At 44.5% G+C, this 27,402-nt stretch overlaps 2 protein-coding genes across 3 annotated transcripts in view; one reads left to right on the forward strand and one right to left on the reverse strand.

Annotated features, from left to right (window-relative positions):
• The window catches only part of cpeb2 (cytoplasmic polyadenylation element binding protein 2), a 116,889-nt gene extending 114,209 nt beyond the window's left edge, over positions 1 to 2,680 (reverse strand). The window contains exon 1 of one of the 2 annotated variants that reach the window (XM_055638827.1): positions 1,138 to 2,680. In XM_055638827.1, coding sequence (XP_055494802.1) covers positions 1,138 to 2,334 — 1,197 coding nt within the window. In that variant the 5' untranslated portion in view covers positions 2,335 to 2,680. The remainder of the gene's footprint in view (positions 1 to 1,137) is intronic. The other variant, XM_055638828.1, reaches the window with a different exon arrangement.
• LOC129709725 (uncharacterized) lies at positions 2,237 to 26,437 on the forward strand. Its single transcript, XM_055656664.1, has 3 exons — positions 2,237 to 2,271; positions 24,536 to 25,470; positions 26,137 to 26,437. The coding sequence occupies exons 2-3, from the start codon at positions 24,827 to 24,829 to the stop codon at positions 26,435 to 26,437; spliced, it is 945 nt and encodes a 314-aa protein (XP_055512639.1). The 5' UTR covers positions 2,237 to 2,271; positions 24,536 to 24,826.
• The last annotated feature ends 965 nt before the right edge of the window (positions 26,438 to 27,402 follow it).

Below are 27,402 nucleotides of genomic sequence, written 5' to 3' on the forward strand. Positions count from 1 at the left end.
CTTTCCCTCAGCACGAAACTTTTTAATATCTATAGTCGACATTGAATACTTAAATGTTCAGTATTGTACCATTTGGGGTTCAACAAACGATACGCAGCATAAATATATTCAGCGATAACCAAACTATGTTTTAATTAAGGATGTGGTTCATTCAGTGATATGTAAAATAAGGGTTTGAAATTAAGTAATGACAAAGAAGCTTGTTCGCTATTTAATACCGGCAGAGAACTGAAAACCTTCTGTATAACCTATAAACTGCACAGTAATTTTCCATCCCCACTCCTCTCCGCATCATGACACTTCTATTCATCCAATACAGCTGCAGTATCAGACCGAATACTGCATCCATTTCTTACCACACACCCTCCCCCCGCCCGATATTTTAACTGACATTTAGCTAACTAATTTGGAATTAAATAACACTTCACAAATTCGCATGTTCTACGTTAAATTAACCATTTTGGCTGGGCGAAGGGCGGGGTACGTGTAGGGAAGCGCTAAATGTACCTCATTATGGCAGCAGAAAAATATTTCTACAACATAGCCCTTTGCTGGCGATTTACAGCGCTAATTCATGCGAATATACCTATTATTAAACGGCAACCAACAATTAGTCTTATGCATACGTCTTTAACGACAACCCGAAACCGCTTTTCGTACAGACTAAATAACGTCAGCTGAGGTGCGGCTGCAGAACGCCAGAGAAAAAAAAAGTATATTGTTTTCTTTCCTCAATCTTCCCTAGGCGTTGACAGCTCACGCTCAGCAGCATAATTCAAAAACAGAGCAGAGCAGTGAACCCCCGGGTTTCTCAACAGCTCTGTCATAGCGATCGAAGTAAAGGAGAGGCGGATCTTGACCGGATCCGTTCAAGGTGGTATGGATCAACCTCCTTCAGCAAACAAAACCCATCCGAAAACTGCAAGATTCCCCGCAACACAACCTCGCAATCCACATGCCACGGGCAAGGGGAGGACACAGGTGTAGCTTTAAATGCTAAAATCACAATCAGACGCACATATTAAACTTAATGAAGTTTTCTGTGGTCGGGTCGGACACAGAAATTGATGCAAGGGTTGATCCCGTGAACTGGCCCCGCAAACATTTCTCAGGGACCTGGGCGCCATTGGCCTTTACCTGGTGGTGGCTGTAGGTGTTCCTCTGGTGGGGGAAGGCAGCCTGGTGTTGGTGCTGCGGGTGGTGGTGATGATGCTGAAGGCCGACAGGGGACCGTCGGTTCTGCTGCTGCTGAGGTAAAGGCGAAAAGGTACCGCCGTATCCGTGGCCCACACCCGCCGTGTTGGCAGCAAAATTCTGGAAAAGCACTGTGCCGTTGATGGACGGTATGCCGTGGAAAAAGCTGTCGTCGGCGGGGCTGGGCACAGGGCAAGGTCCCGGAGCGTTGACGCCGCCACCGGAGCCGGGCGAAGTGCTCATCTGAGCAGCGGGTGCTGGCGACCAAGCGGTGCCGAAACCGGCCAAAGCAGCCACTGGAGACGGAGAGGAGCCATTGCTACTGCTGCTACCGCCGGGCCCGGGGTCCTGCTGCTGGTGGAGCTGCTGTTGTTGCTGAAAACCGGCGCCGAGCCCCGGTAGCATCCCGATCCCACCACCTCCTCCTCCTCCTCCGCCGCCACCGGCCACCGTCATGTTACTGGTAGCCTCCATCAGACCTTGCCCTCGGTGCGACGGCGGGGGCTGATATTGCGGCTGGTGGTGGCTGCGGTCTGCGATGTTCACAACAGCGGCGGCGGCAGCACAGGCATCGGTGGAGGCGAGCGCGTCCCTGTCTCCCGTCCTTTCCTCCTCCTCCTCCTGGTGGCAGGGCGGCGGCTCCTCTCCGGGGTGGGACGGCTGAGGAATGGGAGCCGGCTGATGGTGGCTCCGCTTGGTCAGGGGATCCGGACAGATCTTGTCCTGCTGTTGCAGCCGTCGATCGCTCCTGGATGTGGATGCCGGGCGGCTGGCGGAGCCTGCACTCAGGGCTGGAGCTGGAGCCGGAGCCGGAGCCAGCGACGCGGCGTTGCTGTTGCTGTTACTGCTGCTACTACTGATGGCGGTGCCTATCGTCCTGTCCGGTATCAGAAGGTCATCATCCTGCATAATAGGGCTGGTGTGTGGAGCCCGGCTGACTGGTGGGAAAAACAAAGAGGCGGAGGCAGAGGCGGCGCCGGCGGCGGCAGCAGCCCGGGAGGAGGAGGAGGAGGAGGCGGAGGAAGCTGATGAACACGACGTGGCCGCCGCCGCCACCAGCACCGGCTTGGTGCATCGGTAAACCCCAACACCGCCCCCGCCCCCCGCCGGCTGGAACAAGGCGAAGCCGAAGTCGCCCATTTCTAAAGTTGCTGAGTGTTTTGTCAGTGCAGCTGTCCCGGGCCGGGCCGCTCAACACCGGCAGGGGGGGGTCATGGCGGCTCTGGTCGAGCTGCAGCGGCTGGGCAACGGTTTATTTCTCACCGGGGAAGGAGGAGGCCATAGTCATAGTGTGTTGACTGTTTCATGTCCATGGATGCGGGTCCCCCTGACTGACTGGTTCCCTTTCACTCACTCCGCCAGTCAGCAGCCGCGCACGGCGCCGGGTCCCGACCTCTGGCCGTGGCCCAGGCAGCGGCTCGCCGACCCCTCTCCTCTCCTCCCCGCCCCGCCCGGTGCCTGTTTCCAGGCTCCCCGACCTAACCGGCGGGGGGGGGGGGGGGGGGGGGGGCTGAGGCGCGTGCGCGTTCCGACCCGACCCGCTCCCGGCGTCGCTGGTTCGAGATGCACCCGCATCCCACCTCATTTGCATTGACGTCAGCCGCACGTGCGGAGTTGCGTCGTAATCGCGCGCCGTGGGAAAACAAACACGTAGGAGGTTTAACTGGATTATTATTATTATGATGGGAGGGAGGGAGGGGGAGGTTAACTGTAGGTGTGCTGGTCCAGGGGAGGTTAACTGTAGGTGTGCTGGTCCAGGGGAGGTTAACTGTAGGTGTGCTGGTCCAGGGGAGAGGTGGGCTGGTTATAAACGAGGAGGATGTGGGGTGAAGAAGTGGAAGGTGAAAGTGCTGGGTGGGAGAAGGAGATTATGAAATGGGGAGAAGGGAAGGGATGGGGAGTATGTGGGGGATAGGGGAGTGATGTGGGGGATAGAGGTGATGTAGGGGATAGAGGTGATGTGGGGGATAGAGGTGATGTAGGGGATAGAGGTGATGTGGGGGATAGAGGTGATGTGGGGGATAGAGGTGATGGGGGGATAGAGGTGATGTAGGGGATAGAGGTGATGTGGGGGATAGAGGTGATGTGGGGGATAGAGGTGATGTAGGGGATATAGAGGTGATGTGGGCAGGATGGCGTATAGGGAGGAAATGAGGGTTGAGGATGAATGGTGCGGGGAAGAGATGAGGAGGAAGCAAGGACTGGCTCTAACCACCATTAATTCAATGTTCCATCATTACACGTGGCCAACTATGCATTGATGATTTGGGGTTATGTCTCAATACTTTTTAAATATTATGAACGTACCTGCCTTTACCACATTCTCAGGTGGGGTGGGGGGGCTGGGGAGAAGGAGATCCTTTCAAGAGAGAGGGGAACATGGGACTAGCCGTGAGGGATGGGGAAGGAGGGAGTGGGGGAGCTGTCAGGAAGGGGAACAAGTGGCAAGAAGGAAAAGAGTTGGAGGAGGAGCTATGAAGAGGAATCGTTGGTGAGGGAGGTGATGAAGGAGATGGGCTGGTGAGTGGGAGGGTAAAAGGAAGGTTTTAGATGCTGGGGAGATCAATGTGCTGTTGTCGAGGGCTGTGAGGTCTACCCCTCCACCAGGGGGGCGGAAGACAGTGCAGTCGAAAATGACGTGCTGCGCTGTTTGCTGGTCTGCTCCACACACGCAGGCTGCTGATGAACGTAGCCCCCAGCTATGCATGTTGGCGTTGAACCGGCCGATCCCAGTACACTCCTCTATGGAGCCTCAAGGTGAACCACTCTTTGCAGGCAGTCCTGGGTGAGGTGGTGCAAAGAATGTTTGGCATCTTGCACACCAGCCTGTGAGTGAAGTACTCTGCGAAGCTTGGCGTGTGCGATACCTGTGAGCAACAGCAGAAGATCCGTCGGAGTAGGGCGTAGGCTGTTCCTTTCGGAAGGAGATGAGGAGGAATTTGTTTAGTCCGAGGGTGGTGCATTTTGGAAGTCATTGCCACAGAAGGCTGTAGATGCCAAGTAAATGGATAGTTTAAAGGCAGAAATAGATAGATTCTTGATTAATGTGGGTGACAGGGGTTATGGGGAGAAGGCATGAGAATGTGGTTGAAAGGGAGAGATAGATCAGCCATGAGCGAATGACAGAGTAGACTTGATGGGCTGAATGGCCTAATCCTGGTTCTATCACTTATGAAAATGAAAACCAAAGTTAAAGTGACAATTTTGGAAAATATTACAACTGGCAAACCTTTACACATTTAAATTACAATTTTACTTTAACTTATGAAATGTTTACACAGCAGCAAAACCAATTTAAAATTAAGGTAGTCATCAAGCAAGTATGATAATGCAGTGCCAATTAACATTTTTTTAAACCAATACATATGCGAATTAATGATGGCGTGAATTAAATTTCTTTTTGACTATGGCACCTTGATGAGCCCTCCGTTGCTACTCCATTTCAAAACAGGAAAGTTATGCAAGTTGGAGGACTGTGGAGGAAGAAACTGCAGATGTTGGTTTAAACCGAAGATAGACATAAAAAGCTGGAGTTAGCCATTTGAGTCTTGACCCTGCAGCATGGATCAAAAACAAGCATTTGACCATCAGTTCTCCATCTTAGATAGGTACAAAAAGCTGGAGTAACTCAGTGGGACAAGCAGCATCTCTGGAGAAAAGGAATGGGTGACGCTTCGGGTCGAGACCCACCTTCCCCTGGTCTGAAGAAGGGTCTCGACCGAAAATGTCATCCATTCCTTCTCTCCAGAGATGCTGCCTGTCCCGCTGAGTTACTCCAGCTTTTAGTGAATATCTAAGATGGAGGACTGATGGTCTGATGTGGTTAGCTTGTTCTTGATCCATGCTGCAGGGCCAATCCTACAATTGCAAACATTCAAACATCCTACAGAGAGCTGCACTGTTCAGGCTGCCACATACGGACATCAACAGTCATGCAGTTGAAAGGGTGAATGGCAGGCTCGTATCACTCCCGTAGCATACTCTTAAACTTGCCTTTCTTCAATTGAAGTAATCACCATATTTATTTATTCACATTATATGGATATCACTCACAATATCAGCATTTATCAGTCATCCTAACTTTTCTCTTTGCCAAGGAAACTGCAAAGAGTCAAATTTATTGCTGAATCTAGTCTCACAAAGCAGAGTCAAGACTCGAATGGCAGATGTCATATCCAGAAGAGCATTAGAGAACTAGATCAGTTTGAATCTGATGGTATCATGTTTACCATTTCTGAAAACCGTTTTAACTAACCAGATTAATTTAATTGTTCTTTAACTCCGATAAGATTCAAACTCGTGTCCCTCGACCAACAGTCCAGAGCTTTGGCTGCTAGTCCAGTGATTTAACCACAGCACTACTATGCCAATTCCCTAATGTAACGTGTGGCATAAGAGCAATTACCAAAGTTTTTAGAGGCTAGTGAATATATTTGATGCTTTCAAATCTATTGTGCAAGGCCTTGATCAGAGATCTATGACTCTATTTGAAATTCTTTAAATGTTGATTTACCATGACAACTATGTTTCAAAATGCACCTGATAATTACTGTATGGCATTGGCAGCTATAACATTGTCCGTGCTCAGCATGACAGCTGGCTTGGAGGATGCATTCGTGAAAGACTTCCAGTTGGCGCTAATGGATACAGAGTCGTCCCTTCGCCTCTCAAAAATGAGTGACCTGCTTCCTGTTCCTTTAGCGTTCTCTGGAAAATAAACAATCGGCTGGATTTGTTGCCTTTGCCATGACAAGTGCATTCAGGGAAGAGAAAGCTGAATGGGGGAAGGTAGTAATCTACTTAAAATGATGGAGTTCTTCATTTTGTGCAATGTAACAGACCAGATGTGACACAACCTAGAGGACTTAAGGGAATTAAGGGGAGGACATTTTTTAACGCTCACTAATTACAGGGATAGTACCAGATGAGTGAAGAAAGGAAAATGTACTTAAGGGAATTATAGGTTATTAACTTGACATCCGTGGTTGGAAATAAATATTGGAATCTATGTTATAAATAGCAATGTACTTGCAATGAAACTAAAAATAAAACATTTTCTGCTGTTCTCCACTCAGCTTTGCTCAAATGACATGAGGAGACTGGATGATGGTTTGTAACCCTGAATTTCTGTGGTTTAGTAGGAGACAAAATGTTTCCACTTTTTGATTTCTTGAGCCTCCTTTAGAGAAACATAGACTTATGGGTGGTCTGTTCGAGGTTTGAACGGATTATGGTGTAACATTCTTTGTTCAGTCGAATATATGCTAAATGTTGAAGGTTCAGAGTCTGAAGAAGGGTTTCGTCCCGAAACATCGCCCATTCCTTCTCTCCAGAGATGCTGCCTCACCCGCTGAGTTACTCCAGCATTTTGTGTCTGCCTATTAAATGTTGAACCTTTAATTTTTTATTTATATAATATTAATTCATGATATAATGACGAGGTGCATGTTTCTTTAGGATGTATAAAATACGAAAGACTGGAACTTGTGGATCGATTGTATTTCCCAGTGCAGAACTGCCAGCAATTCACAATATCATGATCTGCAGGTTCTGCATTCCAAGCCAAATGCAGAAGTTGCAGATTTGCGGGTCACTTTTAGCCTGTGATTTCCTGATTGCACTCCAACATTAGGTCCTCATGGAGCCCAGCATTTGGAGCGTGATCCTGCTGCAATTCACCAACACTTCTCTTGTGGAATCTACCAGCTGAACTTGCAATAGGTTACACTTGACTGCTAGTAAAGATGAACATAACCTTGCTCTTTCATGCATTTGGTTAAAGAGAGGTTTCATTGTTTGCCAATATGTTTAAATGTTACCATTGTTTGATATGTAATATGGTTTGAATGTTTTAGAATATTTTTGAATTCCAAGGCATTCAGATGCACTTAAACTCCCCCCCCCCCCACCACAATCAATCTGAAGAAGGGTCCCTACCCAAAACATCCATGTTCCCCGGAGTCGCCGCCTGACTCGTTGAGTTACTCCTAATGGAAGAAAGATGATAATAGGTTTGCTATTATTTGCACATTTTAGTAATGAATATTGCAAGAACCCTGAATATGTTAATTCATGTCTTCATTGTGAAATATTTCTAAAAGGATTAAAAAAACATTTTTTTGTACAATTTTATTCTCAATTCCCTTCATAATATACGTGATCTTAATAATAATAATAATAATAATAATAATAATTTTATTAATGGGCGCCTTTCAAGAGTCTCAAGGACACCTTACAAAAATTTAGCAGGTAGAGGAAAAACATGTAAGGGGAATGAAATAAATAGTAGAGACATGACTAGTACACAAAGTAAAGACAGAATACAATTCAAAACACAATATATGAGGCAATTAATGCACAGATGAAAAGGGAGGGGGACGTGGGGCTAAGGATAGGCAGAGGTGAAGAGATGGGTCTTGAGGCGAGACTGGATGATGGTGAGGGACACAGAATTGCAGATCAGTTGGGGGAGGGAGTTCCAGAGCCTGGGAGCTGCCCTGGAGAAGGCTCTGTCCTCAAAACTGCGGAGGTTGTACTTGTGGATGGAGAGGACACCGGCTGATGTGGATCTCAGGGACCGTCACGGTTGCTAGGGGGAGAGGAGGTCAGTGACATATGGGGGGGGGGGGGGGGGGGGGGGGGGGGGGGGGCAGATGGTGGATGGCTTTGTAGGTGAGGATCAGGATTTTGTAGGTGATCCGGTGGGAGATGGGAAGCCAGTGAAGTTGTTTGAGAACTGGAGTGATGTGCTGCCAGGATTTGGTATGGGTGATGAGTCGGGCGGCTGCGTTCTGGACCAGTTGGAGTTGGTTGATGTAGGTGGAGCTGATGCCAAGGAGAAGTGAGTTGCAATAGCCCAGTCGGGAGGAGATGAAGGCATGGATGAGTCTTTCAGCAGCGGGAGGTGTGAGAGAGGGTCTGAGTTTGGCGATGTTGCGGAGATGAAAGAAGGAGGTTTTAATGACATGGCGGATGCGAGGCTCAAGGGAGTGGGTGGAATCAAAGATCACGCCAAGGTTGCGGGCCTTGGGAGATGGGGTGACAGTGGTGCCGTCGATGATGAGAGTGGGTTTATTGATTTTGCTGAGTGTGGCTTTGGAGCCTATGAGGAGGAATTCTGTCATATCGCTGTTGAGTTTGAGGAAGTTATGTTGCATCCAGGTTTTTATAGCTGACAAACAGGAGTTGATATAGGAGAGGGGGGGGGGGGGGGGGGGGTGTGGGGGGATTTGGTGCCGAGGTAGATCTGGGTGTCATCGGCGTAACAGTGGAATTCCAGGTTGAAGTGGCGGAGTATCTGACCAAGGGGGGTAGGATGTAGATGATGAAGAGGAGGGGGCCGAGTACGGAGCCTTGGGGAACGCCTTGAGTGACTGTGGCTGTAGCAGAGGTGTGGTTGTGGAGAGAGATGAAGTGGGATCTGTTGGAAAGGTAGGAACGGAGGCAGCTGCGTGCAGAGCCTTCAATGCGAAGGTCTTTGAGTCTGGTGAGCAGGATGTTATGGTTCACTGTATCGAAGGCTGCGCTTAGGTCGAGGAGGATGAGGATGTTGAGGGAACCAGTGTCAGCAGAGGTGAGGAGGTTGTTGAGGACTTTGAGGAGAGCAGTTTCTGTGCTATGGAGGGGGCGAAAGCCAGATTGGAGGGGTTCAAGTAGGTTATACACAAGGAGGTTGGAATGAAGTTGCGACGCAACGATACGCTCCAGGGTTTTTGAAAGAAAGGGGAGGTTTGAGATTGGGCGGTAGTTAATGAGAGAGGAGGGATCAAGACCAGGTTTCTTTAAGATTGGTGAGACAGCAGCAATTTTGAAAGCGGAGGGGACAATTCCTTGGGACAATGAGGAGTTGAAGAGATTAGTGAGGTAGGGGCAGAGAATGGGGAGGCAGGACTTCAGCAGGGGAGTGGGGAGAGGGTCGAGGGAGCAGCTAGTGGGTTTGGAAGAGCTGATAAGTTTGGAGATTTCAATAGGGGTGACCAGGTCAAACTGGGAGAGGAAGCAGCGTGGAGGAGGGGTAAGGAGGTCAGTGGAGATGTTGAAAGGAGGGGCCTTGGTAGGTGGTGGAGTAGATGCTGGGGAGTCAGGTACAGGGAATAAAGATTGATAGATGGTGCTGATTTTATCAGCGAAAAAGTGGAGGAATGAGTTGCAGAGATCCTGAGTAGAGGTAGGGAGAGTGTTTGCTCGAGGCATGAGGAGGTTGCCCACTGTGGAGAAGAGGGTTCTGTGGTTTAGGCAGGGATCAGTGAATATGGAGGAGAGGTAGGCAGATTTTGCAGCAATGAGGGCATCTTTGTAATCAGTGAGGTGGAGTTTGTAAGCTTCAAGGTGGACTGTGAGAGATGATTTCTTTGTGAGTCGTTCAAGTCGGCGACCAGTCTGTTTCAGTTTACGAAGTGCAGGTGTGTACCAGGGTGAAGATGTGTTGAAAGTTACGGTTCTTGTTTTGAGGGGGGCCATAGTGTTAAGGGAGGTAGACAAGGTGGAGTTGAGATGGTTTGTGAGATCATCAGGTGAGATGGGGGCTGAGTCCAGGGGGAGAGTGGTGGAGAGGAGGTCAGAGAGATGGTGGGGATCAATGGATTTTAGATTACGGAAGGTGATTTCTCGGAGGAAGCGGGGGCGAGGTGTCGGAGAAGGGATGGTGAACCGTATAAGCTTATGATCAGAGAGGGGGAAGAGGCATGGATGGAGGTCGAGTACCGGTTGATTTGTGGAGCAGACCAGGTCAAGGACGTGACCTTTGTCATGGGTGGGAAAGGTGACGTGCTGAGTGAGAGAGAAGTTGTCAAGTAAAAGTGCAAATTCAGATGCGAGCTTGCAGGTGGGGGAGTCCATGTGAATATTTAAGTCACCAAGTAGCAGCAGACGTGGGGAGAGGGATGAGGCAAGTGTGAGGAGTTCAGTGAAGTCCGATAGGAAGGAGGGGTTTGGTTTAGGTGGCCGGTAAATGAGGATGACTGTAATGGAGGAAAGGGTTTTGACGACGAGGAATTCAAATGATGCTACTGGGGGGAAGGGTGAGTTCAGTGATCTGAAAATTCTGGTTGAAAATAACAGCGAGGCCACCTCCATGGCGGGAGGGTCGGAGTTTGGAAATGTAATTAAATCCAGGTGGGGATGCTTGATTGAGGGAGAAGAAGACATTGGGTTGTTGCCAGGTCTCAGTGAGCAGAAGGAAGTCCAGGGTGTTGTCAAGGATTAGTTCATGGAGGACAAGGGCTTTGTTGTTGAGTGACCTGGTGTTGAGGAGGGCAAAGTTGGCATTATGAGAGGGTGAAGGGATGGGGGAGGCTGGAGAGCTCAGAGGTTGTCCCGGTTGACAGCTGGGGTGGGGGGTGACGCAGGTGAGGGGGGGGGGGTAGAGCGTGATAGTGAGCAGATCGATGGAATGGAATGTCCGTGGTTGAAGTAAACAAGCTTGCGCCGAGAGCCTCTGTGGATGAAACGGGGTCGACGTAGAAGTCTAAGCTGTTTAATGACTTGGATGCAGGATGGGATGTAGTTGTTGAAGAAACCAGTCATTTGTAGAGTAGAGTAAAATCTTAATCCTCAAATTTTAGTTGGTGTATGAGTAAGCAGATTGCAGTGGTAGGTAAATGCTGATTAAATAATATGGGAAAAGTATGACATTTCACGTGTGATTCGTACCTCTACTAGAACAGGAAGGAACTGCACAACTTGAATATGTGCCAAAGAACCAAATTGGGACCAGGAACATTGCAATTCTGCGTTTCAGTAAAAAGTAAGAAGTAATCCCTTGGAAGGTCACTCTTCTGAAAGTATTGATGAGAAAATTGGGATATGCAGATCTGAGTGTTCTATCCCACAGATCTTTCAGCTTATGGAATGATTAGCATCTATATTACTTTGTTTTGCAACATGGTGCTATCCAGACACTGCCAGCTGTTTGGTTTCTAAAGACACGTTCATATCCTAAGAGGGTATATTTGTCCCTCTCTATGACCCAATGCCAGATATGTCCTTCTGCCATTTGGGACAGATGGAATAAATATGTCAGGCTGCAGCAGGTGATAACACTGTTTAGTGCTGAATAATCAGTGGCAGTAATTAACTAGACAAGACCTTGCAAAAAATAATGGGCTTTCAGCCAGCTGGGGCTTTTAAAAGAAGTTTGAGTGTTTAATATTTAAAAAAACAATGAAATATTTTTATTCGCAACAAGGAATATTTGATAATAAAATAAACTTGAATGGTGTTGGCTCCTAAAATCGTGTTTAAAATAAAATCAAGAAAATGTTGTGAATAATTTAAAAATTGTAATTAATGTTAAGATGTGTGATGGTAAAGCATCTCCAGAGTTCAATAATGTAGTAAATTAAAAGTTTAATTTAATAAAACATCTTTAAAGTCATTTCCAAATGTTGTACTTTTACAATGCAAGATGTACATTTTGAATTCAAGTATAAGTATCCGTTGTGTATCTCTGGAGTTTAGAAGGATAAGAGGGGATCTTATTGAAACATAAGATTATTAAGGGTTTGGACACGCTAGAGGCAGGAAACATGTTCCCGATGTTGGGGGAATCCAGAACCAGGGGCCACAGTTTAAGAATTAGGAGTAAGCCATTTAGAACTGAGACGAGGAAACCCTTTTTCACACAAAGAGTTGTGAGTCTGTGGAATTCTCTGCCTCAGAGGGCGGTGGAGGCCAGTTCTCTAGATACTTTCAAGAAAGAGCTAGATAGGGCTCTTAAAGGTAGCGGTCAGGAGATATGGAGAGAAGGCAGGAACAGGGTACTGATTGGGGATGATCAGCCACGATCACATTGATTGGTGCTGGCCCGAAGGGCTGAATGGCCTACTCCTGCACCTATTGTTTATTAGGACCAACACTGCAGATTTAGCAGCTCTGACACCACTCATTGTGCATGACAATTAATTTTTATGCCAAGTGACAATTTTGAAGTTTCAGATAATATTTTAGAGATTGGCTTATGAAAGAAATTAGGTGTACATTTACAATGTCCTACAATAATCCTTGGTTATTTTAAATATTCTGCATTATGTTACAAGATTTATAACCAAAATATGCCATTACTAATATTTGATGAAATATTTCTGAATCTAAAGTTACTTTTTCTATTAAATATAAACAGTTGTCAATTAAAAGCATATATTTAAAAAAAAACAGATAAACAACTTATTGTCATTGATGATTGTAACATTGTCAGAAATGTTAATTTCTCCACATATTCATGGTGTCAAAAAAAAAGTTGCTTTCTCATTACTGCTAAATAGTCTATTACTGATAAATAATCTGAAATATATTTGCGGTTGGTGATATTGTCATTGTGAAGCCCTTTGCCTTTCTGTAATATTTTCCTGGTTCAATTTTAATATTTAGGCTTAGGCTGAAGGAGCTTGCTACTATAATGATCACATTAATTATTTGCTTGGCGTCTCGGCTGCAATGCTGACAATCTCTCAGGATCCGACCTGCAATTTTGGGTCTTTTCCTTCACTGATGATTCAGCACAATTTGATGACTCTGAATGTGCCCCTTTTGATGACCATCAGCTGGACTATAGAAACACTAGCCTGAGTCAACAGATGGTGCAAGAGTAATTGTGCTCTTGTACCATTACCTTCCAAACTGCGCCAATTTGTGTGATTTTCTAAGTTGGACTGACATATTCATTATGTAATGGTTCAGTAAATAATAGAATTTGATATCACCCAAAGGGATTAAATGATGTACTTGCAAATATATCCTGATAACTTTAAGCAAGAAATATTCTGTCAGATGATTACTTGGCATGGTATATCAGTATGTGATATTAGAAGAGCCTGATGGCACAAAACTCATTAAAGTATTCTTGTTTGTTAATAGAAAAGCATTACAAAGTTCATTCTAGCATAACATGCTTGTTAAAAATGTCTGGCGGAGTATAACGTTACAAATTAAAATGCTGTTTCTTATTTTCACAAATATTAAATGTTAACTTGCCTAACACAAACTTCTAGGATAAAGATAAATTTAAAGCTTGCTATGAACACATAGCTCTGACATTGTTTTGGGATCTGAAATAGTTTTGTGCAGGAATCAATTAAGCATTCAGACTGGAAAGGTATAGTTCCTGTGGCAGGCAAACTGAAGTGGCATGTTTTGACTGCTACTCAGGAGAGAGAGGTTGATGGGAAGATAAACTAAGCAACAAGGTTCACACAAAGATATTGAAGTTATTATGAATGAAATAGAGGTCCAGAGATGGATGAGAGGTGAGGAGGGGGAGGATTAGCTGGGGTTCCAGTAGTTTCAGCATTCAAAAGAGAGTTAGATAGAGCTCTTAGGGCTAGTGGAATCAAGGGATATTGGGAGAAGGCAGGAAGGAGGTACTGATTGTGGACGATCAGCCATGATCACATTGAATGGCGTTGCTGGCTCGAAGGGCCGAATGGTCTACTCCTGCTCCCATTTTCTATGTATCGATGTTTTGTAATTTGTGAGTGGTTTGGAGGTGCTAGTTTGGATGGGAAAATGGCAGGATACTCATCAGGCATATTTTTTTAACTCTATTAGGAAGTGGCTACAGTGGTTACCCCAGGAGTAAGAATCCATGTGCTGTGGAGCAATGTGGAAGACATTTCATGATCTCATGCTAAATAACAGGTTGAACTCTAGGCCAACAACAATACTGTTGTTTCATTCTGACACTAATACACACAGACACATGCCCTCTCAACACACCATTGATATTCTACATACATCAAACCTACTCCTGCAGGAGGGGGTGCCCTCGTGTACACAGCATTATCCTGACATATTGGTAATGAGCACCAAACCATCTCGGGAATAAGTACAAGATGTGATCACCATGTACCCATTGATTCTACCAGCTGTAGATGTCCTTATTACTCTCTGTGCTACTGCATAAGTGCAGAGATGTTTTGGTTGCAACTTACAGCTCGAATATCTTCTGATTTGTCTTTGTAGAGTAACAATAGATTACTTGATTATCCTTCCCAGATGAAGAATTGATAAAACCTGATACCACACAACAGATTGGTTCTATCTGGGCATATTAGAGGATTTCTGTCATGGGTAATTGCAGCTGGCACTAATGGACTACTCTCTAGTGTGAGTTGTAAGGATTCTGAAGCAGGAATTCACTGGAGGAAGGGATCAATACAGTTTTAGAAGGCTCAGATGTTGATGAAGATTGTGGTGCACAGCTGGTTTATCACCTGTGAGGCCTGTTTCACAGAATGCAAGAAATGACAAGGAGCATGCAGGAGTATGGTGGTAGTGTAAGTTACTAGACCAGTAATCCAGATACTTGGACTAATAATCCTCAGACTGAGTTCAAATCTCACAGTGGCTATGCAATGGAAGACTGGATATGCAATGGATGAACTACAAAAATTGTTCATCCCAGTTTGGCAAAAGAATAAATCAGGGAAGGTAGTACATCCGTGGATAACAAGGGAAAGTGGTGTTGGGTAAATTGAATGGATTAAAGGCCGATAAATCCCCAGGGCCAGATAGGCTGCATCCCAGAGTACTTAAGGAAGTAGCTCCAGAAATAGTGGATGCATTAGTAATAATCTTTCAAAACTCTTTAGATTCTGGAGTAGTTCCTGAAGATTGGCGGGTAGCAAACGTAACCCCACTTTTTAAGAAGGTAGGGAGAGAGAAAATGGGGAATTACAGACCAGTTAGTCTAACATCGGTAGTGGGGAAACTGCTAGAGTCAGTTATTAAAGATGGGATAGCAGCACATTTGGAAAGTGGTGAAATCATTGGACAAAGTCAGCATGGATTTACGAAAGGTAAATCATGTCTGACGAATCTTATAGAAATTTTCGAGGATGTAACTAGTAGCGTGGATAGGGGAGAACCAGTGGATGTGGTGTATCTGGACTTCCAGAAGGCTTTCGACAAGGTCCCACATAAGAGATTAGTATACAAACTTAAAGTACACGGCATTGGGGGTTCGGTATTGATGTAGATAGAGAACTGGGTGGCAAACAGGAAGCAAAGAGTAGGAGTAAACGGGTCCTTTTCAGAATGGCAGGCAGTGACTAGTGGGGTACCGCAAGGCTCAGTGCTGGGACCCCAGCTATTTACAATATATATTAATGATCTGGATGAGGGAATTGAAGGCAATATCTCCAAGTTAGCGGATGACACTAAGCTGGGGGGCAATGTTAGCTGTGAGGAGGATGCTAGGAGACTGCAAGGTGACTTGGATAGGCTGGGTGAGTGGGCAAATGTTTGGCAGATGCAGTATAATGTGGATAAATGTGAGGTTATCCATTTTGGTGGCAAAAACAGGAAAGCAGACTATTATCTAAATGGTGGCCGACTAGGAAAAGGGGAGATGCAGCGAGACCTGGGTGTCATGGTACACCAATCATTGAAAGTAGGCATGCAGGTGCAGCAGGCAGTGAAGAAAGCGAATGGTATGTTAGCTTTCATAGCAAAAGGATTTGAGTATAGGAGCAGGGAGGTTCTACTGCAGTTGTACAGGGTCTTGGTGAGACCACACCTGGAGTATTGCGTACAGTTGTGGTCTCCAAATCTGAGGAAGGACATTATTGCCATAGAGGGAGTGCAGAGAAGGTTCACCAGACTGATTCCTGGGATGTCAGGACTGTCTTATGAAGAAAGACTGGATAGACTTGGTTTATACTCTCTAGAATTTAGGAGATTGAGAGGGGATCTTATAGAAACTTACAAAATTCTTAAGGGGTTGGACAGGCTAGATGCAGGAAGATTGCTCCCGATGTTGGGGAAGTCCAGGACAAGGGGTCACAGCTTAAGGATAAGGGGGAAATCCTTTAAAACCGAGATGAGAAGAACCTTTTTCACACAGAGAGTGGTGAATCTCTGGAACTCTCTGCCGCAGAGGGTAGTCGAGGCCAGTTCATTGGCTATATTTAAGAGGGAATTAGATGTGGCCCTTGTGGCTAAGGGGATCAGAGGGTATGGAGAGAAGGCAGGTACGGGATACTGAGTTGGATGATCAGCCATGATCATATTGAATGGCGGTGCAGGCTCGAAGGGCCGAATAGCCTACTCCTGCACCTAATTTCTATGTTTCTATGTTTCTATGGCTCTGCAATTTAAAATTCAATTAATCATCTGGGTTACATCATGGCCTGGTTCAGTAACTAGAATGTCCAATAAGATGGAGGCTGCAGAAAGTGGTACTCTTTGCCTGGTCCATCATTGATATTGACCTCCTAACATTCAAATGGGTCTACAGGACAGGAAGTGTTACATCAAGTAGGCAGTTAATATCATCGACGACCAACACTCTCCTAGCTTCTCTCATCTTGCTGCTACCATCAGGAAGAAGGTTTGGGAGCCTGAATGCCATTACCTTAAGGTTCAAGAACAGCTTCTTCACATCAATTATCAGGCTCTTGAAACACACTGCACAATCCTAGTCATAACCTTACATGAGCAAGAACTGCCATGGACTTTGTATAGGTTGCACTACATATGCGGTTAGGTTTGCACTATTATGGTCTGGTTACCTCGTATTACTGATAATTGATTGTATTACTTTATTTATTTATTTATTTATTAATATGCCTGTAAAGCTGTAGCAAGTAAGAATTTCATTGTACCATTACCAGTGTATTAAACACTCTTGTCCGTTGACTGAAGAGCACAAAAAGCTTTTGGATTGTCATTGAAGATCCATCTAGCCCATGAATATCCTTTGGGGGGGAGAGAGAAGGGAGTGGGGACATGGGAATCCAGTCTATTGTGTGTGTAGTTTAAGATCAACCCCAGGTGAATGACTCAAATGTCTTCTGAAGTGGCCTAATAAGCACTTGTATCTTACTGTTGTGTTTAAGCAGAGTAGGAATCAAATTAGGTGGACCACTGTATTCACTAAAGCACTGAATTTGGACATGACAAAGTCGCCCCAATCCATTTACAAATGTCCTCACAAACTTCTGGAGCACTATCTTCAAATGAATCAAGCAATAACATGACATATATCTAATTGTCAATGTTCCAGAATCAATAGTTCAATAGTCCTTTATTGTCACGTGTAACCTGAGGTACATTGAAATTTGATTTTACCATATAGTCATGCCAAAAAAAAGCAAGAAGCAATATTACATGAAAATTAAACATAAACAGCCACCACGTAGAATCATAGAGTGATACAGTGTGGAAGCAGGCCCTTCAGCCCAACTCGCCCACACTGCCAACAATGTCCCAGCTACCTTAGTTCCACTTGCTTGCACTTGGTCCATAACCCTTCAAACCTGTCCAACTGTTTCTTAAACGATGGGATAGTCCCAGCTTCAACTACCTCCTCTGGCAGTTTGTTCCATACACCCACCACCCTCTGTGTGAAGAAGTTACCCATTGGATTCCCAGTAGATCTTTTCCACTTCACCTTGAACCTATGTCCTCTGGTCCTCGATTCCCCTACTCTAGGTAAAAGACTGTGCATCTTCCCGATCGATTCCTCTCATGATTTTGTCTACTTATATATGATTTCCCCTCATCCTCCTACGCTCCATGGAATAGAGACCCAGCCTACTCAACATCTCCCTATAGCTCACACCCTCTCGTCCTGGCAACATCCTCATAAATCTTTTCTGAACCCTGTCAAGCTTGACAATATCTTTCCAAAAACATGGTGCCCAGAACTGAACACAATATTCCAAATGTGGTCTCACCAATGTATTTTACAACTGCAACATGACCTCTCAAATTCTATACTCAATACTCTGACTGATGAAGGCCAAAGTGCTAAAAGCCTATTTGACCACGTTATCTACCTGTGACTCGACCTGCAAGGAACCATGCACTTGTAATTCTAGATCTCTCTGCTCTGCAACACTACCCTGAGCCCTACCATTTACTGTGTAGGTCCTGCCCTTGTTCGACATCCCAAAATGCAACACCTCACACTTCTCTGTATTAAATTCCATCAACCATTCCTCCGCCCACCTGGCCAATCAATCCAGATCCTGCTGCAATAATTCACAACCATCTTCACTATCTACAAAACTACTAACCTTTGCATCATCAGCAAACTTGCTGATCTCATGTGTTCTCATCCAAATTATTGATGTAGATGACAAACAGTAATGGGCTCAGCACCGAACCATGTGGCACACCACTAGTGGCCTCCATTCTTTTTTTCTTTTTTTTTAAATTTTATTTTTATTAGAAGTACGGTAAATTACAATACTACACAAGACATATATCTTAATACATTTTTTGTACCGCTTCATTTTTTTTGAACTTTAAGAAAAAGGTAGAAGTAAGGAAAGTAAAGAAAGTGCGCGAGAGTCGTGAAGTGCAAGAGTGTTGGGAAAAGAAAGCCCCTTAGAAAAGAAGTTAGAGAAGGAAGTAAAGTGAGAAAATAGATCCTAGAAAAGAAAGAAAGAGGCCTCCATTCTGAGTAGCAACCTCCCACCATCACCCTCTGCTTCCACACTACAGCAGCGTGTGAGAATCCCTAAGCACACAGCAAAAGCGGAGACCCACATCCATCAGTCCAATGACCGGGCCACACACACACACGCACCACCGTAATGTGACCAGAGTTGCACTGACCGCTTGTTGCTCTATCTGCAGTCCCTATCTGCCCAGACAGTTAGAAATCCATCCGCACTCACACCAGACTCCAGGATGCTCCCGTGGCACGATATCCCTACAACATCGTGACCACTGCACTCAGGGCAATCCCTCCGAGTCCCCACCAGCGCAGGCAGCATCCACCTTGCTTTTGACGACCGCGCACTCCTCACTGTGATGGAAGGCAAATTACTTTTACCTCCTTCCTCCTTATCTCCTGCGGTCGGGGCGATCGAAACATCCACAGCCGGTGCTATGCTGCAAAGGATTTAACCTTCAACTAATCCATATCAATACTGGGATGCTACCTTCAGTCCCATGAGCTCAACTAATTTGCAGATGTTGTTCCCTTGTGCCTAAAACCCTTGCCTTTTGTGATATTTGTTGCATATTTGGGGCCTGCTATGTGAATGGATGGTGCACAATGCAGCTGCAATGAAATGGTGCTGAAGAGAATGGCGTTTAAGGCAGAGTTGTCGCCAATCATGCAAAGCACGATGACCTGGATGGTGCTGAGTTTTGTGAGCCTTGATGGCTAAATTGACTGTCGTATATCGCACCCTGTGTGTAGATCAAATTCATAAGCCCATAAGATGCAGGAACAAAGTTAGGCCAATTGGCCCAATGAGCCTGCTACAAATTCCTGAGTGATAACATCTCAGATAACCAGCCATGAGCCAGCATATATAGTCATGAAGCTAGCGTGCCATTGTCTCTACTTTCTGAGAAATGTAATGAGATTCGGCATGTCATGAGTACCCTAATAAACTTCAACAGATGTACTGTAGAAAATATGTAAGAAGGAACTACAGATGCTGGTTTAAACCGAAGATAGCTGGAGTAATTCAGCGGGACAGGCAGCATCTCTGGAGAGAAGGAATGGGTGACATTTCGGGTCGAAACCCTTGTTCAGACTGGTTAGGGATAAGGGAAATGAGAGATATAGTCGGTGATGTGGAGCGATAAAGAACAATGAATGAAAGATATGCAAAAAAGTAACGATGATAAAGGAAACAGGTCATTGTAAGCTGTTTGTCGGGTGAAAATGAGAAACTAGTGCGACTTGGGTGGGGGAAGGATAGAGAAAGAGGGAATGGCGGGCTACCTGAAGTGAGATAAATCAATATTCATACCACCCAAGTGGAATATGAGATGCTGTTCCTCCAATTTGCATTTAGCCTCACTCTGACAATGGGGGAGACCAAGGACAGAAAGGTCTGTGTACAATTAAATTGTCCATCAACCGGGAGATCAGGTTAGTTCACGCGGGCTGAGCGATGGTGTTCCTTGAAACGAATGTCCAGTCTACGTTTGGTCTCGCCGATGTATAAGAGTCCACATCTTGAACAACGAATACAGTAGAAGAGATTGGAGGAGGTGCAAGTGAAGGTCTAACTAACCTGAAAGGACTGTCGTGGTCCCTGGACAGAGTCGAGGGTGGAGGTATAGCGACAGGTGTTGCATCTTCAGCGGGAGAGGGTAGTTTGGGTGGGAAGGGTTAACCAGGGAGTTGCAGAGGGAACGGTCTCTGCGGAAGGCGAAAAGGAAGTAGAAAATATCGTGACTGATATCATCATGGTCTAGTATGGTAATTCCAATGCACAGGAACTCAAGAGGCTGCAGAGTGTGGTGGATGCACGCAGGTGGTACAGAAACATGGATTTCCGCACTAACAACTTCAAGAACAGCTGCTTTCCTATAAATATCAGGATCTTGATCTGCCCCACATAATCTTAATCATACCTTGGCAATGGAACACAGTGGTTTATAGTGAACATAGAAACACGAAAATAGATGCAGGAGTAGGCCATTTGTCCCTTCAATGTGATCATGGCTTATCACCCAAAATACTCAGTTCCTGCTTTCTCCCCATATCCCTTGATTTCGTTAGCCATAAGAGCTATATCTAACTCTCACAAACATCCAATGAATCGGCCTCCACTGCCTTCAGTGGCAATTAATTCCAGATTCACAACTCTATGAATAAAAACGTTTTTCCTCATCTCAGTCCTAAATGGCCCACTCATTATTCTTACACTGTGCCCCCTGGGTCTGGACTACCCTAACACCGGGAACATTTTTCCTGCATCTAGCCTGTCCAATCCGTTAAGAATTTTAAATGTTTCTATAAGATTCTCTCTCATCCTTCTAAATTCCAGTGAATACAAGCCCAGTCGCCCCATTATTTCATTATATATCAGACCCGCCATCCCGGGAATTCACCTGGTGAACCTACACTGCACTCCCTCAATAGCAAGAATGTCCTTCCTCAATTAGGAGACCAAATTTTGTTTTCGACCCAAAACATCACCTATTTAATTTCTCCAGAGATGCTGCCTGACCTGCTGAGTTACTCCAGCTTTTGTGTGTCTATCTTTCATGTAAACCAGCATATGTAGTTCCTTCCACACACTATGGATCACCTCTTGCATTATCATGGGCATGTGTTTCTAATAGTGTTTTGCACTAACGTCTTGCATTTTTGCATATTCTTTCTCTAATGTATTGCAGATTTTATGTACAAGTTATGTTTTTGTGGGTTGACTGTGTCTGTAATGCTGCAGCAAACAAGATTTCTGTTCTACCTGTATTTCACTAAACTTGTTCATATAACAATAAACATGACTTGACCTGAGTGGTGGAATCTGAGGGGGAGCATTCATTGGGAATGTGGGGAGAATATGGTACAAGGAAATTAATAGAGGAATGGGTGTGCTTCGTTAGATGGCATAATGTCAATGGGCCAAGATGACCCCCATCCAATTTGTAAGGAAATATTTTTTGCATATCTTTCATTCATTGTTCTATATCTCTCTACATTATCGTCTATATCTCTCATTTCCCTTTCCTGTGACTTTTCGTCTGAAGAAAGGTCACAACCTGAAACGTCAACCATTCCTTCTCTCCGGAAATGCTGCCTGTCCTGCTGAGTTACTCCAGCTTTTTGTGTCTATGAAATATATTAGTTGCCATAATCTCCATCAGCAGCCATGGACAATCATTTTGCCTTGGATATTTTTATTTCTCAACGTGATGTGCATTTGTTAAGGAGCATGAAATATTTATGCTAATATTTTCCTACTCTGAAACACCTTTGTGAGTTCACCGAATCACCATATCAATTTACACCTTGTAGGTAGGTAATAGGCTTTACTTAAATTAAAGACTCTAGTTAGTTCCCTCCTGAACCATTTCCCTCTCAGATGGGATGTAAAATCCTATCATATTGTGATCAATTTTCTCTGTGGAAATTTTCTTACAGTGAAATTACAAATTAACCCTGTCATTTTAAACAAGATAAAATCTAAAATTGTCTGTTCATGGGTTGGTTTCATGACATTGCCTCAGAAGATAAGCTCAAATGTACTTTATATATTCCTCGTTCAAACAGCTTTTGCCACTTTAATTTGTCCAGTTTATGGGAAGATTTAAGTTTCCCATAATAATCGTATTACCTTTACAGCAACCGTGTTATTTCTTGATTAATCCCCTCTCCAATTGTACTGCTGATATTAAAGAGCCTGTAAACCACTCTAAACTTCATCCATCCTGATGTCATGTTTTGTTCTTCTGAGTCAAAATCATTCCTCCTTTTCATCAGCCGCATCTGAATCCTTTTCTATTTTATCTACATTTTCTAAACATCAAGTAGTCTGGAAAATTTAACTCATGATTTAGTAATTATGTAATACATGTCTCTGTGACAACTATTAAATCAAACTGATGTATTTCAATTTGTGCCACAGCTTTGTCTACATTGGTATGAATTTTAGAATAATCAGATATTATATTTTAACTTATAATTTTGCACAGATTTGACTACTCATTCAGGTTATTACTGTTCAACTGTCACATTTATCATACTCAAATTTATAGTTTTTCTCTAGGATCTTGGCCTTTCCCATCATGTATTTAACCTTCCATGCATCTGAACCCTGTGCCCATTCAATTTCTCAACCCTCCCATCTCTCTACCGTTTCTTAGCCTGAGCTCTGCCCCAGAATCCAGTTAAATTATGCTAATGTTTCAGCCCTATCTTTTCTCAGTATTGTTGCCAGTTTCCCAAGAAAGCAAACCCCGTTTTTCCCTCACCAGTTCTTGAGACTCGTTCAATTCTCTTATTCATACGTCATTTCCATTGGCGTACATAACACACAGAGAATATTGCAGTTAAGGTTCTGCATTTTAATTACCCTAGTTCATCCAACTTTTTTTGTAATTTCTATTCCTCACTCTACCTGTTTTTATGTCATTCCAACTCAGATTCAAATGAACCAAAATGATCAATAAATACCATCCCAGTATATTTCAGTGATCGCTATGCATCTAGACATTCCCTATTCGGTTCTGGAATTCCACGCCTCCTATGCTTCATTTGATATAACTTTGCTAGAAGAATCAAATGATCTTTGGAAGATCAATATGGAAAACGTGTGAATTACTACAAGTTTCATTGTTGCAATGAAGATGGCCTGTACATCAGTAACTACCTGCATTTTTCTTGTTGGAACTTTCCAAATTATTACACCAAATAAATAATGCTTAGATATCATTCTTCTTCAATAGACAATGGACAATAGGTGCAGGAGTTGTAAAGGCACGAAGACACTAATTGGTGTTATCTACAGACCCCCAAATAGTAGCCCGAATGTAGGGTGTAAGTTGCAGCAGGAGTTAAAACTGGCATGTAACCAAGGTAATGCCACTGTGGCGATGGGGGCTTTGAATCTGCAGGTAGACTGGGAAAATCAGGTTGGTTCAGGACCCCAAGAAAGAGAGTTTATAGAATGCCTCCGAGATGGATTCTTAGAGCAGCTTGTAATGGAGCCGACCAGAGAAAAGGCAATTCTGGATTTAGTGTTGTCTAATGAACCAGATTTGATAAGAGAACTCGAGGTAAAGGAACCGTTTGGAGGTAGTGATCATAATATGATTAGTTTTAATCTGCAATTGAGAAGGAGAAGGTTAAATCGGAAGTGTCAGTGATGAAGTTGAACAAAGGGGACTGTAAAGGCATGATAGAGGAGCTGGCCAAGGTAGACTGAAAAGGGATCCTAGCAGGAATGACGGTGGAACAGCAATGGCAGGAATTTCTGGGCATAATCCGGAAGACGCAGGATAATTTCATTCCAAAAAGGAAGAAAGATTCTAAGGGGAGTGGCTGACAAGAGAAGTTAGGGATAGAATAAAACAAAAAAAAAAGATGTATAACACAGCAAAGAGTAGCCGGAAGCCAGAGGATTGGGAAACTTTCGTAGGACAACAGAAGGAAACAAAACGGGCAATACGGGCTGAAAAGATGAAGTACAAGGGGAAGCTGGCCAGGAATATAAAGAAGGACAGTAAAAGATTCTTTAGATATGTTAAGGGAAAAAGAGTAACAAAGTCAAATGTGGGTCCATTGAAGGCAGACACGGGTGAAATTATTATGGGTAACAAGGAAATGGCAGAAGAATTGAACAGGTACTTCGGATCTGTCTTCACTAAGTGTAGATTGGTTATTGCATGTGAACCAGTCATAGTAGAATAGCATCACTAGCACCACCTTACTGTATGCTTTATACTAACACCCACTTCCTACACTAGGTAGTCCTGGAAGCAGTGATGATGAACTAGCAACTAACAACCTGCTATTATATTATGTTTAACAATTAAAGATGACTTTAAACTCCAGGCTGTATGACATACATATTTACATGGTGTCAGAAAGCTTGACGTAACCCACTGCATCCGTATATCGGGTTTTATTTCCGTTTATCAGTTTCATTTGTATCACCATGGCTCACTCGTGCCGAAAGCCAGCACAGCTTATCTTCGATTCTGACATCGGGGAATGATGGAGGCTATTTGAAATCGACTACGAACACAATAATCATAATGAACCAGATGCTGTCAAGACTTCCCTTCTACTAAACCTGGCGGGACCCGAGGCCATGATGAGAGAGCGGACCTTTGACTACACCCCAGCCATTCTCGATGCCAACAATCAGGTAGTTGTACCTGCTGAGACTATGCATGACCCTACTGTTTTACTGCGTAAATTCCGTGAACTATGCGACCTACCCTCAAACCGTATTTTAGAAAGAGCAAAATTCTTCGCGAGACACCAGCTTCCCGGCGAGCCCGTGGAAAGATTTATTTGCGACTTGAAATATACGGCTCAGCGATGCCGCTTCAAAGTCATGTCAAACGAATTAATCAGTGGAAAGCTTGTCAGTGGTATGACCGATCAAAACTAAGGACTGAGTTACTGCAGAATGCTGATTTAACCCTTGAACAAGCAGTGCACGCCTGCCGAACGTCTGTGATTGTGGTTCCATTAATTGACCAGTTTGACACTCAGAAGAAGACCATAAACCTGACTGGTTTCAACAGACGACCAACACCAACAGATAACAGAAGATTCATGAATGAACCACCACAACAGGTTAACCGGGGATTCACCAATGAGCCCCCTCAAAGATGCCCGAAATGTAACTATTTCCACAACAAGGGACGATTGTTTTGTCTAGCGAACGACAAGTCTTATAACTACTGCAAAAAGGTGAATCACTTTGCTGTTGTCTGCAGGTCCTGTGGGAACAGATCCTCCAGCTCAGCGTCTAATCTGCACCTGTTGCAACAAAACCAAACAATTCAAGACTCACAGGACCAGCTTGATTCTGCCCACGAGGATGATCCAATTAGCACATATGAGTGTTTAAGAAGGAACTGCAGATGCTGGAGAATCGAAGGTTACACAAAAAAAAAGCTGGAGAAACTCAGCGGGTGCAGCAGCATCTATGGAGCGAAGGAAATAGGCAATGTTTCGGGCCGAAACCCTTCTTCAGATGGGTTTCCCGTCTGAAGAAGGGTTTCGGCCCGAAACGTTGCCTATTTCCTTCGCTCCATAGATGCTGCTGCACCCGCTGAGTTTCTCCAGCTTTTTTTTGTGTAACCTAGCACATATGAGTAGTCGACTGTGCATTCACTCCTTCACACAGCTGGTAAGATTCTGGATCCCTCTATTTCAATGTTAGTTAACAACAAGCCTGTGAAGGCCAAACTCGATACGGTGCCCGCGTGAATGTAATGTTTGTGAACGTCTACAACAAGATAAGAAATAATGAGGCCTTGACTAGAGACAGCTCCACATTACATGCTTATGGGGGGGAGGTTTTGTATCCTCTGGGGTGAGCTACCTTTAAATGTGTGCTGAAAAACACCACAAGAATTCTAACTTTCTATATCTTAAAATCTAACTCTGTGACTACTGGGCATCCATGCGTGCCAAGACTTAGGGCTGGTCTCCTTCGATCGGTCCGTTCATAAGTTACTAACATCCGAGGACCCGATAAAAAGATACCCCGATCTATTCAATAGCAAACTTGGCAAGCTGCCTGTGACCTACAAGATCATTGACCCCAACATCGATCCAGCCGTCTGTGCTCCCCACCGTGTGCCACATGCCGTGCGAGACAGAATTGAGACTGAACTAAAAAACATGGTCTCCGTGGGCGTACTAGCTGAAATCAGTGAGCCCACAGACTGCGTCTCCACCATGGTTGTCACCTTTAAGAAAGAAAAAAAAGAGCTCCGTGTGTGCATTAATCCAAAAGATTTGAACACTGCCATCAAGCGACCGCATTATCCGATGAGAACTGTCAAGGACGTCGCTGCATAAATTGGGCGCGCAACAGCATTTTCCATCCTCAACGCAAAAAGCTTGTTTTGGCAGATACCACTCGACGACGAGTTATCAAACCTGACCACGTTTTCCACACCATTTGGCAGATTCAAATTTCTCAGGATGCCATTCGGCATCAACTCGGCCAGCGAAGTTTTTCAAAGAACCATGGAACAGCTGTTCCAAGGACTCCTGTGTGCCTACACAGGGATCTGTGTTGGGTACACTGTTGTTTGTCATGTACATCAATGATCTGGATGATGGTGTGGTAAATTGGATTAGTAAGTATGCACATGATACTAAGATAGGTGGGGTTGTGGATAATGAAGTAGAGTTTCAAAGTCTACAGAGAGATTTATGCCAGTTGGAAGAGTGGGCTGAAAGATGGCAGATGGAGTTTAATGCTGATAAGTGTGAGGTGCTACATCTTGGCAGGACAAATCAAAATAGGATATACATGGTAAACGGTAGGGAATTGAAGAATGCAGTTGAACAGAGGGATCTGGGAATAACTGTGCATAGTTCCCTGAAAGTGGAATCTCATGTAGATAGGGTGGTAAAGAAAGATTTTGGTGTGCTGGCCTTTATAAATCAGAGCATTGAGTATAGAAGTTGGGATGTAATGTTAAAATTGTACAAGGCATTGGTGAGGCCAATTCTGGAGTATGATGTACAATTTTGGTCGCCTAATTATAGGAAGGATGTCAACAAAATAGAGAGAGTACAGAGGAGATTTACTAGAATGTTGCCTGGGTTTCAGCAACTAAGTTACAGAGAAAGGTTGAACAAGTTAGGGCTTTATTCTTTGGAGCGCAGAAGGTTAGGGGGGACTTGATAGAGGTCTTTAAAATGATGAGAGGGATAGACAGAGTTGACGCGGATAAGCTTTTCCCACTGAGAGTAGGGAAGATTCAAACAAGGGGATATGACTTGAGAATTAAGGGACAGACGTTTAGGGGTAA

The sequence above is a fragment of the Leucoraja erinacea genome, chromosome 1, assembly GCF_028641065.1.
Source record: "Leucoraja erinacea ecotype New England chromosome 1, Leri_hhj_1, whole genome shotgun sequence".
Lineage (NCBI taxonomy): Eukaryota > Metazoa > Chordata > Chondrichthyes > Rajiformes > Rajidae > Leucoraja > Leucoraja erinaceus.